The 16,711-nt window shown below is 41.6% G+C and overlaps 2 protein-coding genes across 2 annotated transcripts; both read right to left on the bottom strand.

Annotated features, from left to right (window-relative positions):
- Positions 1–7,565: 7,565 nt before the first annotated feature.
- Positions 7,566–8,495, bottom strand: LOC142662382 (olfactory receptor 5V1-like). The gene has a single exon (XM_075840606.1). It carries the CDS (start codon positions 8,493–8,495, stop codon positions 7,566–7,568), a length of 930 nt encoding a protein of 309 aa, XP_075696721.1.
- Positions 8,496–15,392: 6,897 nt separating this feature from the next.
- Positions 15,393–16,310, bottom strand: LOC142662380 (olfactory receptor 5V1-like). Its single transcript, XM_075840605.1, has one exon. It carries the CDS (start codon positions 16,308–16,310, stop codon positions 15,393–15,395), a length of 918 nt encoding a protein of 305 aa, XP_075696720.1.
- Between the last annotated feature and the right edge of the window lie 401 nt (positions 16,311–16,711).

Below are 16,711 nucleotides of genomic sequence, written 5' to 3'. Positions count from 1 at the left end.
GCTCTATGAGACAGAGTGGAGAGTTGCTCTGACGGACTTAAACCGTCTATGTAAAACATGGACAGCTATTTGTCGAAAAGCCACCATGTAATACAAGATTTCTCCTGTAGTGGCCGCTACATGAGAAATATCTGACTAGGCTTGTCGTTTTTCGGGGGGCCTGGAGCTGCATATGCAGTGATAAAAGGGGTTGTCTGTGACGAGATAACACAATTAATCTGACATTTTTGCACAAATTTTTGCAGGACTGAAAGGAGAACACCCAGAGAAAGACAAAAGGAAGGCTATAGAGGTCATTAGATGATACATCCACCACCACGTAATTGCATTGAAAAGACAAGTGCTCAGCATGAATCCCATTTTTTTTAACCCCTTAGGCACTATATACAAGGGGGGAGCACTGTGTAGCATTGTATACAAAAGAGGAAGGGCTTTGTGGCACTATATATAAGGGGGTGCTGTGTGGCACTTTATACAAGGGGGAGCACTGTATGGCACTATATACAAGGGAGGGAGGGCTGCGTGGCACTATCTACAGGGGTTTGTGTGTGGTGCTATTTACTAAGAGGGGGCTGTGTGGCACTATATACAAGAGGGGGGCTGTCTAGCACTATCTACTAAGGGGGGCTGTGTGGCACTATATACTAAGGGGGGTTGTGTGGCACTATATGCAAGGAGGGAGGAATGTGGCACTATCTACAGGGGGGCTGTGTGTCACTATCTGCAGGGGGCTGTGTTTGTAGCGCTATCTACAGGGAGCTGTGTGTGGCCCTATCTACAGGAGGCACAAAGTGGGCATTATTACCCGTGGGGGCACAAAGGGGGCACGGTTGCTGATGGGGCACTTTTATTGTGTCGAGCACTGAGGGATCATTATTACCATCTGGGGCACTGTTGATTATGAGGTTGTTTAGAGGAAGGGGTATAGTTGTGGGGGGTGCTGGAAAAGCGAGAAACAAACATGTCTGTGTGTCAAATTCTGCAGAGACGAGTCGTGGCTGAAATAAGTCATCACAGTGGTCTGGGCCGGATGGAGAAAAGAAGGGAAAGTGAACAACTAATCAAAGAAGACATGACCTGTGAGTCACTAGATATAAATGTGCTGTAATCACTTATATTGTCTGCAGAGCTCCTGTGTATAACTGGAATCTTTCACTATATGGTGGTAATATTAGTCTTTGTATATTGGTTTTCATTCAGTAATAGTATGGGGGTATTATTCAGTCACTATGTGGTTATGGTGTGGGGGTATTATTCAGTAACAGTATGGCTGTATTATTGAGTCACTATGTGGTTATGGTGTGGAGGTATTATTCAGTATCAGTATGGCGGTATTATTCAGTCACTATCTGGTTATGGTGTGGCGGTATTATTCAGTAACAGTATGGGGGTATTATTCAGTCACTATGTGGTAAAGAAAGGAGGAGACCTCCAGCTCACCAGTAGTTGCGTCTCCAGACACCTCGCACGGATCCCCGCTACGGCCAGCGGTAGGTATATCAGGAAAAAGAAAGAGAAAATCCAGCGCTGTGTTTGATTAAAAAGGAAAATTGTTCCCAATATCCAATATCCTTTTTGCCATGATTAAGAGCAACACGCTTGCTCGAAACGCGTAGGCCAAGGTCATCCAGCCCGCTATATATACACCTTGAGACTGCGTCTCCGTGTAACTTTTAACCATTTTTTCAATAAAATTGGGAACAATTTTCCTTTTTAATCAAACACAGCGCTGGATTTTCTCTTTCTTTTTCCAGTCACTATGTGGTTATGGTGTGGCGGTATTATTCAGTAACAGTATGGGGGTATTATTCAGTCACTATGTGGTTATGGTGTGGTGGTATTATTCAGTAACAGTATGGGGGTATTATTCGGTCACTATGTGGTTGTGGTGTGCCGGTATTATTCAGTAACAGTATGGGGTTATTATTCAGTCACTATGTGGTTACAGTGCGGCAGTATTATTCAGTCACAGTATGGGGGTATTATTCAGTCACTATGTGGTTATGATGTGGCGGTATTATTCAGTAACAGTCTGGTGTATTATTCAGTCACCATGTGGTTATGGTGTGGAGGTATTATTCAGTATCAGTATGGCGGTATTATTCAGTAACAGTGTGGGGGTATTATTCAGTCATTATGTGGTTATGGTGTGGGGGTATTATTCAGTAACAGTATGGAGGTATTATTCAGTCACTATGTGGTTATGGTGTGGGGGTATTATTCAGTAACAGTATGGAGGTATTATTCAGTCACTATGTAGTTATGGTGTGGCGGTATTATTCAGTAACAGTGTGGGGGTATTATTCAGTCACTATGTGGTTATGGTGTGGCGGTATTATTCAATAACAGTATGCGGGTATTATTCAGTCACTATGTGGTTATGATGTGGCAGTATTATGTAGTAACAGTATGGGGATATTATTCAGTCACTATGTGGTTATGGTGTGGTGGTATTATTCTGTAACAGTATGGAGGTATTATTCAGTAACTGTATGGGGGTATTATTCAGTCACAATGTGGTTATGGTGTAGCGGTATTATTCAGTAACAGTATGGGGGTATTATTCAGTCACTATGGGGTTATGGTATGGCAGTATAATTCAGTAACAGTATAGGGGTATTATTCAGTCACTATGTGGTTATGGTGTGGTTGTATTATTCAGTAACAGTATGGGGGTATTATTCAGTAACAGTATGGAGGTATTATTCAGTCACTATGTGGTTATGGTATGGCGGTATGATTCAGTAACAGTATAGGGGTATTATTCAGTAACAGTATGGGGGTATTAGTCAGTCACTATGTGGTTATGGTGTGGCAGTATTATTCAGTAACAGTATAGGGGTACTTTCCATCGGAGGAACCATCAACGGAAAGGCAAATGGAAACCATAGCTTCTGTTTGCATTACCATTGATTTCAATGGTATTGTCTCTGTTCCAAAAGGTTTCTGTTTTTTCTGAGGAATCAATAGCGCAGTGGACTCATAGACTTTGTATTGAGACCATACACTGCTCGGAGGAATGCTAATCAGAAACTAATCGGCACCCGAGCTTCGTTTAAGCGATCGGTGGAGGCCACTGCCCTTGGACGCCCACCAATCAAAACATCTGACATTTTACTATGACATGTCAAAAGTTTTTTTTAAAGTTTAGTTACACTTTAAGGCTATGTTCACACGGGGTATTTTGCCGAGTTTTTTGACGCGGAAACCGCGTCGCAAAACTCGGCAAAAACGGCCCGCGAACGCCTCCCATTGATTTCAATGGGAGGCGTCGGCGTCTTTTTCCCGCGAGCAGTAAAACTGCCTCGTGGGAAAAAGAAGCGACATGCCCTATCTTCGGGCGCTTCCGCCTCTGACCTCCCATTGACTTCAATGGGAGGCAGGAGAAAGCGTATTTCTCGCTGTTTTATGCCCGCGGCGCTCAATGGCCGCGTGCGAAAAACGGCGCGATAATCGCCGCGAAAATCGGCGTGCAGGGAGAGGAATATCTGCCTCAAAGTTCCAAACGGAATTTTGAGGCAGATATTCCTCCCCCAAAATATTCCGTGTGAACATAGCCTAAAGAGAGGTGTTGACATTTTTTATTTGATTTGTTAAAGGCTACGGACACCTTTTAAAAACTACTTTTTGAGATACAGCCGCTAAGTATCTTGTATATAAAGCAGCTGTATCTAGCACTAAAACCTGTATCCGTCAGCTCAGCGGGACTGATGGGCACAGAGACGGCGGGTCCACGCAGGATCGAGAAGTTATTGATCACATCTAAGTTCATTTACTACGGTTTTATATTTGAAAGAAATTATTAATAGGAATGTTTGTCCTTAAAGTTTTAATAAAACTTGAAAGAAGAAAATCGATGTTTAGGCGTCTCACAAGGGAAAAGGGGGTTGTGGGGGTTGCATTGCGTGTCAGGTAGAAGGAGGGGTCCATGATGTGTCAACAGCCCGGAGCCCATGGTACAATTAATCCGCCACTGGCCATAACGTTATTTTTCGATCATTGTAGTAACATGAGGGCTTGTTTTTTGCGGGACAAGACGTAGTTTTTATTGGTACTTTTATGGGGTTCATGGGGCTTATTCATGAAGTATTATTATTACCTTTTTGGGGAGCAATGGAAAGAAATGCCAATTCCACCATAGTTTTTTGCGGTTTATTTTACAGCGTTCACCTTGCGGTTTATATTACATGTTGACTTTATTGTTTGGGTCAATTACGGTCACGGCGATACCATATATGTGCACTTTTATTTATTTTTTACACTTTTACTAAATAAAACCGCTTTTTAATGGAAAAAATTGTTTTTTTACTGTCATTTTTATTAATCATTTTTATTTCACATTAATTACTATTTTTAGTCCCACTAGGGGACTTCACTATGCGATCTCCTGATCGCTGCTATAATGCTTTGGTATACTTCGTATACCAGAACATTACTACCTGTCAGTGTAAAACTGACAGGCATCTATTAGGACATGCCTCTGGCACGGCCTAATAGGTATATAGCCAGGTGCAGGCCTGGGGTCCTTTGTTAGGTCCCTGGCTGCCATGTCACCCCATCAGCGGCCCGCGATTGCATTTGTGGGACACCGTTGGGGGAGAGAGGGAGCTCCCTCCCTCTGTAAACAACTTAAATGCTGCGGTCACTATTAACCGCAGCATTTAAGGGGTTAAACGGCCGCAATCTAAGTAAACTTTGATCGCTACCGTTGGAGCAGGAGCCCGGCTGTCATCAGATAGCCGAGAACCCGCTCCAGCCTGCATGGGACTTGACCGCCGTGAAAAGACGTATTGGTGGTCACTAAGACCCCATGCACATGACAGTATTTTCATCTATCCCGAAATACTGTCTGTAAATACGGGTCCGTATTTAATTCGTATTCCATCCGTATATACGGATCCGTACAAAATGAGGGAGGTTGCAAATGATGTCATTAACATGTTGCCCAGCAATGCTTCGATATATATGGAAAGTTTGCAGATGCACATCCGTAGCCGTCCGTATTTACGGAAGCTCCTATAGACTTCTATGGGAGAGTCCTTGCCGTAATTACTGACAAGAATAGGACAGATTCTATCATTTTTTCAGCACGGACACCCATCTGTAAAAATACTGAAAGGTGCCCATGGCCGATAGGAATGAATGGGTCCGTAATTACTGATGAAAAATACAATCGTGTGCATGGGGCCTAAGGGGTTAAGCAGACCACCATGTTTTTGAAGGTGTCAAGGTGTCAGGAAAAATGGGGCATGGACCTTGTGTAGTTCAGTAGCTGCGCCATGTAGACATGCGCTATCTTGTAGAATACGGCACACACCATTCTGCGGTACATCAGTATTAGTGACTGCGCCGGTTCTGGTGAATAGGTGTATATAGCAAAACATGTTTCAACATCCCAGATATAGACCTCTTCATGAACAGCACGGAGGCTCAGTGGTTGCATTGTTGTCTTGCAGCACTGGAGTCTTTCATTGTACATGGAATGTTTGCATAGGGGACAGTAGCATTGTGTTACACCCAGCGCTAGGAGATCCGGTGTTTGCTCATGGACACTGGTGCTTTTTGGGGATTGTACTATTGCTGTGCCCAGGACAAATGCTGGTTCCAGTAAAATATTGTTATAAACACTGAGATATATTTATCATAATGACTCAGTGTTTCTTGTTTAATTCATTTTTTAATTTACACGGTGGGGCCTATTTCACAGTGGTGTGTTACCCCTGGTTTTAAAACGAGTTACTAATAAAAGGTATATTTTACTCAGTTGTCACTTCAGTGAACCCTTGCAGCACTGGAGCCCTGGAGTCTAATCCGACCAAGTACAACATCTGTATGGTTTCTGTATGTTCTCCCCGAGTTTGTTGAGTTTCCTCCAGGCACTCTGGTTTCCCCCCACACCTCAAAAGCATTCTGAGGTTAATTGGCTTCCTGTGAAGAGGACCCCTGTGTGTGTAGGGAGCTAGGGAATTTAGATTGTGAGCCCCCATTGGAATGAGGGACTGATGTGAATGGTGACGATCCCTACAGCGCTGTGGAATATGTTGGTGCTAAATAAGCAACAGAAATAAATAAATGGACTTGTGTCTATAGGCTCCTGAGGGAATCTGATCCCATACACTGTAAATGAAACATTTACAACTATTTTTCCCCAAACATTAGTCTTTAACATGATTATAATCAGAACATAGAGGAAAACGACATTTTTAAAGGATTTGATGTAAAAATCCATATTTTTTGCAAGGGGAGGTTCTAATTTCTTAAACTTCAGACATGTCACAGCATTAAAGAGGACTGTACCCTCTCCTGACAGGTCTATTTTAGTAAATACATGTAGTACCCGTGAAATAACAATTCTAGAACATCTTTTCTTAGAATTCTGCATTGTGCCGTTCCTCTGTTATTTCTCCTAGAAATGTATGAATACATAGATAACTGGGTGTTTCCATTCCCAATGTCAAATGGACGTGTCCCTACATAGACTCACTCTGTCAGCACTGATTGGACAGTGTCAGTCTGTGTAGGGACCCACCCCCAACTGGTAACACAGAGTTTTCAATTTATTCATACATTTCCTGGAGGAATAACAGAGGTACGGCACAATCTAGCATACTAAGAAAAGATGCTTTAGAATCGTTATTTCATTGGGAATACAATAATTTACTAAAATAAACATGTCAGGAGAGGTGACCGATCCTCTTTAAAGGGGTTGTCTCACAACAACAACAAGGGCATATGAGCATCATAGAGCAATACCCTGTGAAAGTGAGTAAAATGTGATTCCATTTTTGGAAGTATGTGACTTCATCTGGCATGAAGTCTCTATTTTATATTTTAAAGAATTCATTTTGGATTCTGAAGAGGCACCTGTTTCTACATTTATGCTGGAATTGTTTAAATAAATATATGTTTCCCTGTTCCTTATCTGAGTCTGTTACAAGAAAGTATGTATTGACCTTGTAAACTAAGTTCCCAGAACATGCCATTCTTGCCTGTGATTGGATAACCTCAAGCCTATTCCCCTTTTGACAGATATTATTGTAATGAGATTTTGGTAATAAACCAGAGAAGAATATTTGAGCATACAAGCAGTGTCTGTGTCTCTTACTTCTCTCCGATATATCGATATAACCTATGATTTGGATCTGGATAAGTTTCCTAGGAGGGTATCGGTTGACACACCTGTCTAAAAGTTCAGTCTAATATATTTTGGCTTGTGATTACATCAACAACCCCCCTCTATATGTGAAGAGCACCACAATAAGATTACATAGACGGCCATTAATTTCAATTGCCGATAAGTTATGCTACAGAGGAAATGCAGGGAAAATGTGTGGCTACTGATCGCCAAGCCAGCTTCTTTTTAAACAGAGATTGTCTTTATGAGACAACCCCTTTATGGATGACACATAAATTATCTCTTGGTGTTCTTTGAATCCCTGTGTCATGCTCCGCTCCCTGAGGGCCGGCACTAGTATCAGTTTTGTGTGGACTGTTCTTTTAACCAATTAGTCCACTTGACTAAATTAGGTCAAGCTGTATAGTCTCATCAACATCACCACAACAATTTATGTTCTAGTCATCGCTTTCTTCAAGGCTTTCTTCAAGGCTTTCTTCACCTCTTTATTTCTCAAACAGTAGAAAACAGGGTTTAACAATGGAGATAATATACCATACAGAACAGATGAAACCCGGACAATGATAAAATATTGCCCAGAACTAGGTCCATTGTAGGTGAAAATACCCGTTATGTAAAAGACACTGACAACTATGAGGTGTGAGGAACATGTGGAGAAGACCTTCTGTCTTCCTTCCGAGGAGCGGATTTTGAGGATAGTGGAAATTATATGTATGTAGGAATTCATCACTAGTAGAAAAGGAGACATCCCCAGAAATATGGTAACAACATGTAACAACACTTGGCTGCTCTGGATATCACTACAAGCGGCTTCCAACATTGGAAGGACATCACAGAAGAAATGGTTGATATGATGAGCTCCACAGAAGGTCAGTTTCAAGGTCATCAAGGTGTGGAAAACAGCATTCAACAACCCGCAGACCCAGCACCCGGCAACAAAGGATGAGCAGAACCTCTTATTCATAATGATGGGGTAATGGAGGGGGTTACATATGGCCACGTATCGGTCATAAGCCATGGCAGCCAGAAGAAGACATTCAGATCCTCCAAAACAGACAAAGAAATAGAGCTGTATGAGACATCTATTGAAAGATATCCTCGTGTTCCCTATTATAGCATTGCTGAGCATAGCCGGCAGAGTGACTGTAGAGAAACATACATCTAATAAGGATAGGCAACTCAAGAAAAAATACATGGGCGTCTGGAGATGGTTGTCCACCTGGATGATGCTGAACACGGCGAGATTCCCGATGATGATCATTATATAAATAGTGGCCATTATAATTGTACAAACAACGCATCCTTCCAAGAATCCAAGTAGAATAAAATCATTCAGCAACGTTTTATTTTCTACTTCCATTTAACTCACCTGCTGAAACCTGAGGAAAGAAAATGGAGGTGAAATGTTGATGACGGAAATTTTCCAGACGGTTCCATGTGGTTAAGGACCCGGACAAGAGACTGCTACTTGCTGTTATTAGGGCAATTTGGTGGACAAATAGATTTACATTTATGCAATATTCTCTAAGGCTGGACTTGTCTTCTCCAGACTACTGGGCATTCCAAAAAAAGAAATTCCGATATAACTTTATGCCCCGCCAATTTATATAGGACAAGACCACAGCCATTGAATAACAAGCAGTGCATATGATCACCTTCATCCCACCCCAAATTTTATACAGACACTAGACCAGAGGCCCTAAACAAATACAGACCCCAGCCCAGATTTGCCTGATCTTTTGGGAGTCCAGGAGATCTCCACTTTTTCCGGGAGCCTCCCGGACATTCCAGGAACGTTGGCAAGTATGTGGTACCTTTATTACATTAGTACATTTTACGTGACTGAGCATAGGTATAGTCATGTTTGACTTATCCTTTTGTATTATTGTACAAGTGATATTCTGTTTCACCCCTTTTTAACAGACCTTCCTGTCACGTTGGGTACGTGGACCCACTGGGCCGTACCGCCTTGACGGTATGGCAGCTGGCCAACAGTACGCAGGTCACAGTCTATAGTTCCTATAGTGTACCTGTGGCAGCTCGGACAGTAGCAAGACTGGCTCGGCTGGAACTAGGCAGCAGGCAGACGTCAGGCGTGGTGTAGCAGGACAGGCGTGGAATACAGCACAGCATGACTACAGCTCAGCATGGCACTGACCAGGATAGCACGGGATACAGGATACAGGAACGGGGAACACTGGGAACTGGAAAACACTAGGAGACCATTTGCTTAGACAAACTTAGGGTACGACAACGATGCTCAGGCATGGGAGAAAGGGGCTGAGCCCTTCTAATAGTCCAGGGTACTCATGGGCTAATCTTGACATTAACCAGTTCAGGACCGGGCTATTTTGCGCCTTCAGGACCAGACACCGTTTAGCCATTTTTAGCACGTGTTAGCTAAATGGCTATAACTTTTTTATTTATTTTGGCTAACGACGTGATTTTTGCGAAGTTTTTTCCGTAGACAATGCAGGTTTCATTTTTTATCATTTTTATACACACCTTTTTTGCTATTTTAGAATTTTTATTCATAAAGTTTGAAAATAATAGTAAAAAAATAAGCTTTTTTTACGTTTCAGTTATTTTTTGGGGGTAATAACATAGTTTTACCCTAAAATAGACCTTTTATTTGTGATCGTCATTGTCTACCGTAAATTTTAATATATTACATGTCTATATTAGGGTAATTGGGTCAGCGCTAGCGTTACAACAATGATTGGCAGGGGGGAAAGTTTTTTTGGGGTGGGTATTTTATGTGTATTTATTATTTAATTTTTTTTTGCACTTTACTTTATTATTTTTTTATTACTGTGGTCTGTCCCCCAAAGGTCAAAAAAGACCTTTGGGGAACTTTATATATATTTTTTTCTTTCTTTTACACCATGTTTTTCCACTGTAACTGGGGCTGCACAGCAGCCCCAGTTACAGGGGAAATCAGCCCTCTCATAGTGACGATTGTCACTAACTGGGCTGTACTGGGTCTAGTTAGACCCAGCAGCAGCCTGCCACTAACGGCACCCGGCGATCATGTGACCAGTCACATGATCACCAGGAGGAATAGAGACAGCGCCGCTGCTGCTTCCTCTATTCCTATACACAGCGTTCATTGAGCGCTGTGTAAAAAGACATCGGAGAAGACAGAAGCAAAGAAAGCTGCTTCTATCCTCTCCTCAGGGTCCCCGGCAGTCACTGACAGCCGGAGACCCGACATTCAGCTGCCCGATCGCGCGGGCAGAAAGTTAAAACCCGAGCAGTAAAAAGTCTATGGCTCGGGTTTTAAGGCCCCTGACCGCTGGGCGTAAAAATACAGCCAGCGGTCGGGAACCAGTTAACTTCAGGTCCGCGCACTGGCCCTTACCTACGGGACCCGGCCAAGGTAAGCGGAAGTGAGCGCTGACGTCTCTTGAGGAGGAGACTAGGGCCAGCGCTCGCAGACCCATGGCTGCAGCCGTCAGGAGGTGAGTGAGCCTTGAACATGACACTTCCTAGACCTTGTAACTAGACGGCTGGGAATAAACAATGAATTAAAAAGTCTACCGATGGCCAAGGAACATTCTGAGGAATATTTTCATGGACATGTGGTGGAGATCCAGAGATTGTTCCCCCTGCATTTTTCATTGATTTAAGATGACCCAAGAAGACATGAAGCACTATAAAATGCAAGCTATTAAGAAAAGGTTTCACCAAGATATCGTCTCTTCAGTGCTCGAGAGTAGTGACCTCCTTCCATCTTCTTCTCTCCCTGGCTCTGAACCAAAGTTCTCTAGGAACTTGAGTACTTGTGCAGAATCTGAGAAATATACATCCAGATCTCCACCCGAGCATATTCGGACTACTGCTTAGGAAACACACAGGATGGACAATTATAAGACATGGTACCTGGCACTGGATTTGAAGAATGCTCTCTTGAACATGTGGTGGATACTCAGAGATCGGTCCGTTATTACTTATTGATTCAAGAAGAACCGAGAAAACATGAAGTTCCTTGACTGATCACCCCATTGCACCCTTCCAATGCTCACATTAAAAAAAAACATAATGACCAAGAGTTGGGTAGTAGTGGTCACCTTCCATCTCTTATCTCACCAGCTTTAGAGCAAAAAATGCTCTAGAACCACCAATAAGTGACACATCACGATCTCCATAAGTGCGAATTCAGACTACTGGTTCTCAAAAATCTGGGCTGAATATTTTCAAAGGGGAAATCCAGGGAAAATGATCTTCTGATATGTCGTAGCGATGATGATATTGGCACCCGGACCACCACTAGATTCCGGAATAAAAACGTCCTTATGATTGATCTTACCCCTTTGGCACTGCCCAAAAATTTCTGTTATGGGAAATCTGCTTCATAAATTAAGATAAAAAAGAAATTTACTGCATTTCACAAGATTTTGTAAGATTAGGTGAGGCCAAGCAACTTTTATCTAATCATAACAGAACAAGTTTTCCAAATTTTGCAGATAAAAATAAATTTAAATATTTAACATCGGGTGACATTTTTCTCCTCTGGCGATTGTCCAATATCCAAATGGAAGATTTGTGTTGTCAGCTTCCAAGCACTTGTAACTAGTGAATTGTGTCTTTACATAGAAGATCATAGAAACTCACCAAGGACTTGCAGACAGGGAATTAGACTCTCGGGGGATCTGCAGAACTCACAGATTTATTAATTGGGACTTAAAGTCCTAAGAGGAGTTTTAATTAAGGGAAATGTTTCAGGAACTGTTTACCATTAATCTGAAAAGTGCAGCATCATATTTTAATATTCTCTTGTGCTCAATGTCGCCCCCTGCCAAGTACTTTGTGAGAAGTGACAAGAGCCTATGCTTGCCCCCTGGAATACTTACTGATCAGCAGTATAAAGGGCTTACACCGTTCCAGTGAGTGTCGTGGCCCATTCATTTTTTTTATCGGCACACTGGCTCATCTATATATGCAACTCTGTCTGGTGAAAGAGAATGAGCTGCAGTACCAGTCACAGCCACATGTACAGATGAGCTGCAAGGGGCCACAGCGCTCCAGAGAGCATTGCAACCCCTTCGTTCTGCTGATCGGTGGGAGTCCCAGAGGCTAGACGTGCTCAAATTACTTGTCGCTTACCTACCACCATTCTTCTAGTCACTTTTCAGAGAGTGCATTAGTCAGCAGGGGGCGACATTGAGCACAGGAGAAAACTCCTCCCAGCATAAAGAGAGTATAGGGTTTCCGTACTATCCTGAAGCATGATGGGAATTATATCCAGTATTAAAATGTGTATACGTAGCAAAACCTATTTTATTAAACCTTCTCTACCATGTAGCTTAGAATTAGGTTACTAAATGTTTTAGGATAGTCCATCAATGTTATTTATGGCAATTCCCTTTAATACAACTCTAGTGCGATAGAGACATAAATGAAGGGCATTTAGGTGAATATTTCCTTTAAAGGATTTATACTGATCCTGAGTGACAGTCTGTATTATAGACCAGAGCTGTATAGTAGTGTTCTGCTGGTTGTTACTGGAAACAGTCAGCAAGCATGTAAAAAGTCACACCCCTTACTGCTTAGCTCCTACAATTCAGTATGACTATTAGGTTTTCTTTATCTCTTTGTGACCATACTGCCTTTTGCTGATGTCCTGTCTGCTCTGATCTCTTCTGTTATATCACTATACCACCTGTATTGCTAGTACTTGTCGCTCCTTAGATACCAAAGGCAAATATGAGTTACATAGTTACATAGTTAGTACGGTTAAAATAAGACACATGTCCATCAATTTCAACCAATGGATGGGAAAAGGGAAGGGAAACATTTCTACACATAGGAGCTTATATTTTTTTGTTCTAGGAAATTATCTACTGTCCCTGCTGTGACGGCTCCTGCGGTGACTATTCCATAGATTCACAGTTCTCACAGTAAAGAAGACTTGCCGCCTCTGCAGGTTGAGCCTTTTTTTGTCCAGAAGGAGGGAGCGCCCCCTTGTTTTTTGAGGGGGTTTTACATGGAACAGGATTTCAACATATTTTTTGTATGTGCCATCATATATTTATATAAGTTAATCATGTCCCTCCTTAGTCGTCTCTTTTCAAGACTAAATAGGTTCAATTATTTTAATCTTTCCTCATAACTTAGATTCTCCGCGCCCCTTATTAGCTTCGTTGCTCTTCTTTGTATTTTTTTCCTCCTTTCTATGAACTGGAGCCCAGAACTGAACTGCATATTCTAGATGAGGCCTCACTAATGATTTGTAAATATATAACCTATTTGTACATCCAGGAAGAAATCATAAAGAGGATTCAACGTATAACCAAGTAGAGACTTGGTGCACTGACCTATTATATGCAAGATATATCCTATAGATGAGGTTAATTAACACAGCATTGTTATGAAAAGATACAAAATATACTTTATTGGTAAACATATATTAGACAAAACAGATTTAAAAATGAAGCATGCAATGCAACATCGTGGTGTCTTACAGGGCAGGAAACATATGGGCATACAAACGCGCGTCGGGTTGGTGTCTCTACGGTACAGGGGCAACAATATGGGTAAGTAACCCTGTTTACACCATCAATTACATACGTCTGGCTTCTCTCTTTTCAATTAATTATCCTCTCTTTGAGGTTCTCCATATTGTATAAATGTTTACACTACATTCTTTTGAATTATCATTTCATACATTCTTCTTGAGCCAGTTCCAAATTCATGCACAGGCATATCTGCCCATTACCTTTGCTGCATGTATTTGATACCACTTCTTTGTAAGCCTACATTCATATATTTTTTGTATGCCCATATGTTTCCTGCCCTGTAAGACACCACGATGTTGCATTGCATGCTTCATTTTTAAATCTGTTTTGTCTAATATATGTTTACCAATAAAGTATATTTTGTATCTTTTCATAACAATGCTGTGTTAATTGACCTTATCTATAGGATATATGCTTTGTAAAGTGGTAATATTATATCCCTGTCCCACGAGTACATGCCTCTTTTAATACACGACAATATCCTGCTGGCCTTTGAAGCAGCTGATTGACATTATGCTGTTATTTAGTTAATGATTTACAAGTCCATCCAGATCCTTCTCAACAAGTGGCTCCCCCAGTGTAGCTCCCCCTAGGACATATGATGCATGTAGGTTGTTGGTACCCAGGTGCATAACTTTACATTTATCTACATTAAACTTAATTTGCCAAGTGGACGCCCAAACACTCAGTGCGTCCAAATCGGCTTGCAATTCACGAACATTTTCCATAGACTGAACTATATTACATAACTTGGTGTCATCTGCAAAAATAGAAACCGTGCTATTAATCCCATCCTCTATATCATTAATAAATAAGTTGAATAATAGAGGTCCCAGCGCTGAACCCTGGGGTACACCACTTATTACCGAGGACCATTCAGAGTAGGAATCATTGACCACAACTCTCTGGATACGGTCCTTGAGCCAATTCTCAATCCAATTACAAACAATGCTTTCTAAACAGATAGTCCTTAATTTACCCATTAGACGTCTATGAGGGACAGTGTCAAATGCCTTTGCAAAGTCCAAAAACACTAAATCCACAGCGGCCCCTCTGTCTAGGCTTCTACTCACCTCTTCATAAAAACAGATCAGGTTAGTTTGACAACTTCTGTCCTTAGTAAAACCGTGCTGGCTGTCACTTATAATGCTATTTATTGTCACATAATCCTGTATATAGTCCCTCAATAGCCGCTCAAACATTTTTCCCACGATGGATGTTAAGCTTACTGGTCTATAATTACCCGGGGAAGACCCAGAGCCCTTTTTGAAAAGAGTTGTAGTTGTAAAACCAAGAGCAAATAAAAAGCCACTTATGTAATAAAGTTTAATAGATATCAATGGACATGTTAATACTATGTTCGCAAGATTTGTAATATGTCCTTTCCATTGTCCTTGGACACAACCATTATGGCCACCACTTCAGCTCCAGTAGGAGTAGTCCCATGTTTTCTCCAGACTACTAAACATCACAGCTGCCTTCCAAGACGGGAATATCTGGGAGTAAGGGATGAACCACGGCATGACGATGCAGATTTGACCTTCAAAAGTTGGCTCAAAACCAGTGGTGTTATCATGGCGGCCATATTGGTTGTCATTCAGTTCTCCTATAAGCAGATACGGCTGAATAAAATTTTGACCAACTTGACAGAAGACGATGTCCCAAAGATCTCTATAAATTATTTTTTTTGCGTCACATGCAACATTTCAACTTTAAGTCTTATATCCTTCTTCTAGTTTTCAAATACTAGTAATTGCTTTTTTTAAGGCTCTCTTCACCTCATTGTTTCTTAAGCAGTATATAACCGGGTTCAGTAATGGAGGTAGCACGCTATTTATAACAGAAGACACTCGGGCGACCATAAAAGATTCTCCAGACTTCGGGCCATTGTAGCTGAAAATACCCGATATGTAGAAGACTGTGACAACAATAAGATGGGAGGAACATGTGGAGAAGACTTTCTGCCTTCCCTCTGAAGAGTGGATTTTCAGTATAGTGGAAATAATATGTATGTAGGAATTCATCACAATTATAAATGTGGATACTCCCATCACCACGGTGTCTACTCGTATGAATATCTGACTACTGTATATGTCACTACAAGCAGCTTCCAACATTGGAAGAATATCACAAAAGAAATTATTGATATGACGAGGTCCACAAAAGCTTAGCCTCAAAGTCATCACGGTGTGGAACATGGAGTTGATCAAACCAAGGAAGCAACATCCTGCCATAATGTAGGAGCAGAAACTCCTGTTCATGATGAGGATATATTGGAGGGGGTTACATATGGCTACGTATCGGTCAAACGCCATGGTGGCCAGAAGAAGACATTCAGTTCCTCCAACATAGATGAAGAAATAAAGCTGGGTAAAGCATCTGCTGATTGATATCCTCCTGTTCCCTGTTAGGGCATTAACAAGCATCGCCGGGAGGGTGACCGTAGAGTAACAGACGTCTAAAATGGACAAGCAACACAAGAAAAAGTACATTGGGGTCTGGAGATGGCTGGCCACCTGGATGATACTAAACACGGACAGGTTAGCAATAAGAACCATGATGTAAGCCAAAGCGATTAAAAATGAACAGGTCTTTGGTCCCTTGGGGAAGCCCAACAGAATAAAGTCATCCATAGGAGTCTCGTTTTCATGTCCCATCGGAAAGTCTGAAGAAACAAGATCATGGTGTTAAATTGTTGACCATTTAGGTCAAAATTCTAGATACATCTTGGTAGTTCATTCTTGACATTATAATATTATGGTGGTGGGCTGTTAATTAAGAGAACTTATGTCTGTGTCTAGGAAGAGGAACTCTACTAGGTGAAGCCACCATGTGTGAAACCCATTAACATCACCAACAGTCACCATTCATGAAGAACGGATAAACTAATGACCTAAAATAATCTTCGTCATATTGCTGAGATGCCCACCTTAAAGAAGAGGGATTTATCTTTCTATGACGTCCCGAAGCATCTTCATTGAGCTTAGAGTCTACCACCACTGGAAGTCTTTATAACAACATTTAACCTGCCAAGCACGTATGCAATATGTCATGACTT

The sequence above is a fragment of the Rhinoderma darwinii genome, chromosome 10 (assembly GCF_050947455.1).
Source record: "Rhinoderma darwinii isolate aRhiDar2 chromosome 10, aRhiDar2.hap1, whole genome shotgun sequence".
Taxonomy (NCBI): Eukaryota; Metazoa; Chordata; class Amphibia; order Anura; family Rhinodermatidae; genus Rhinoderma; species Rhinoderma darwinii.
Note: the sequence above shows the minus strand (reverse complement) of the source record. Positions and strands in the feature narration are given on the sequence as shown.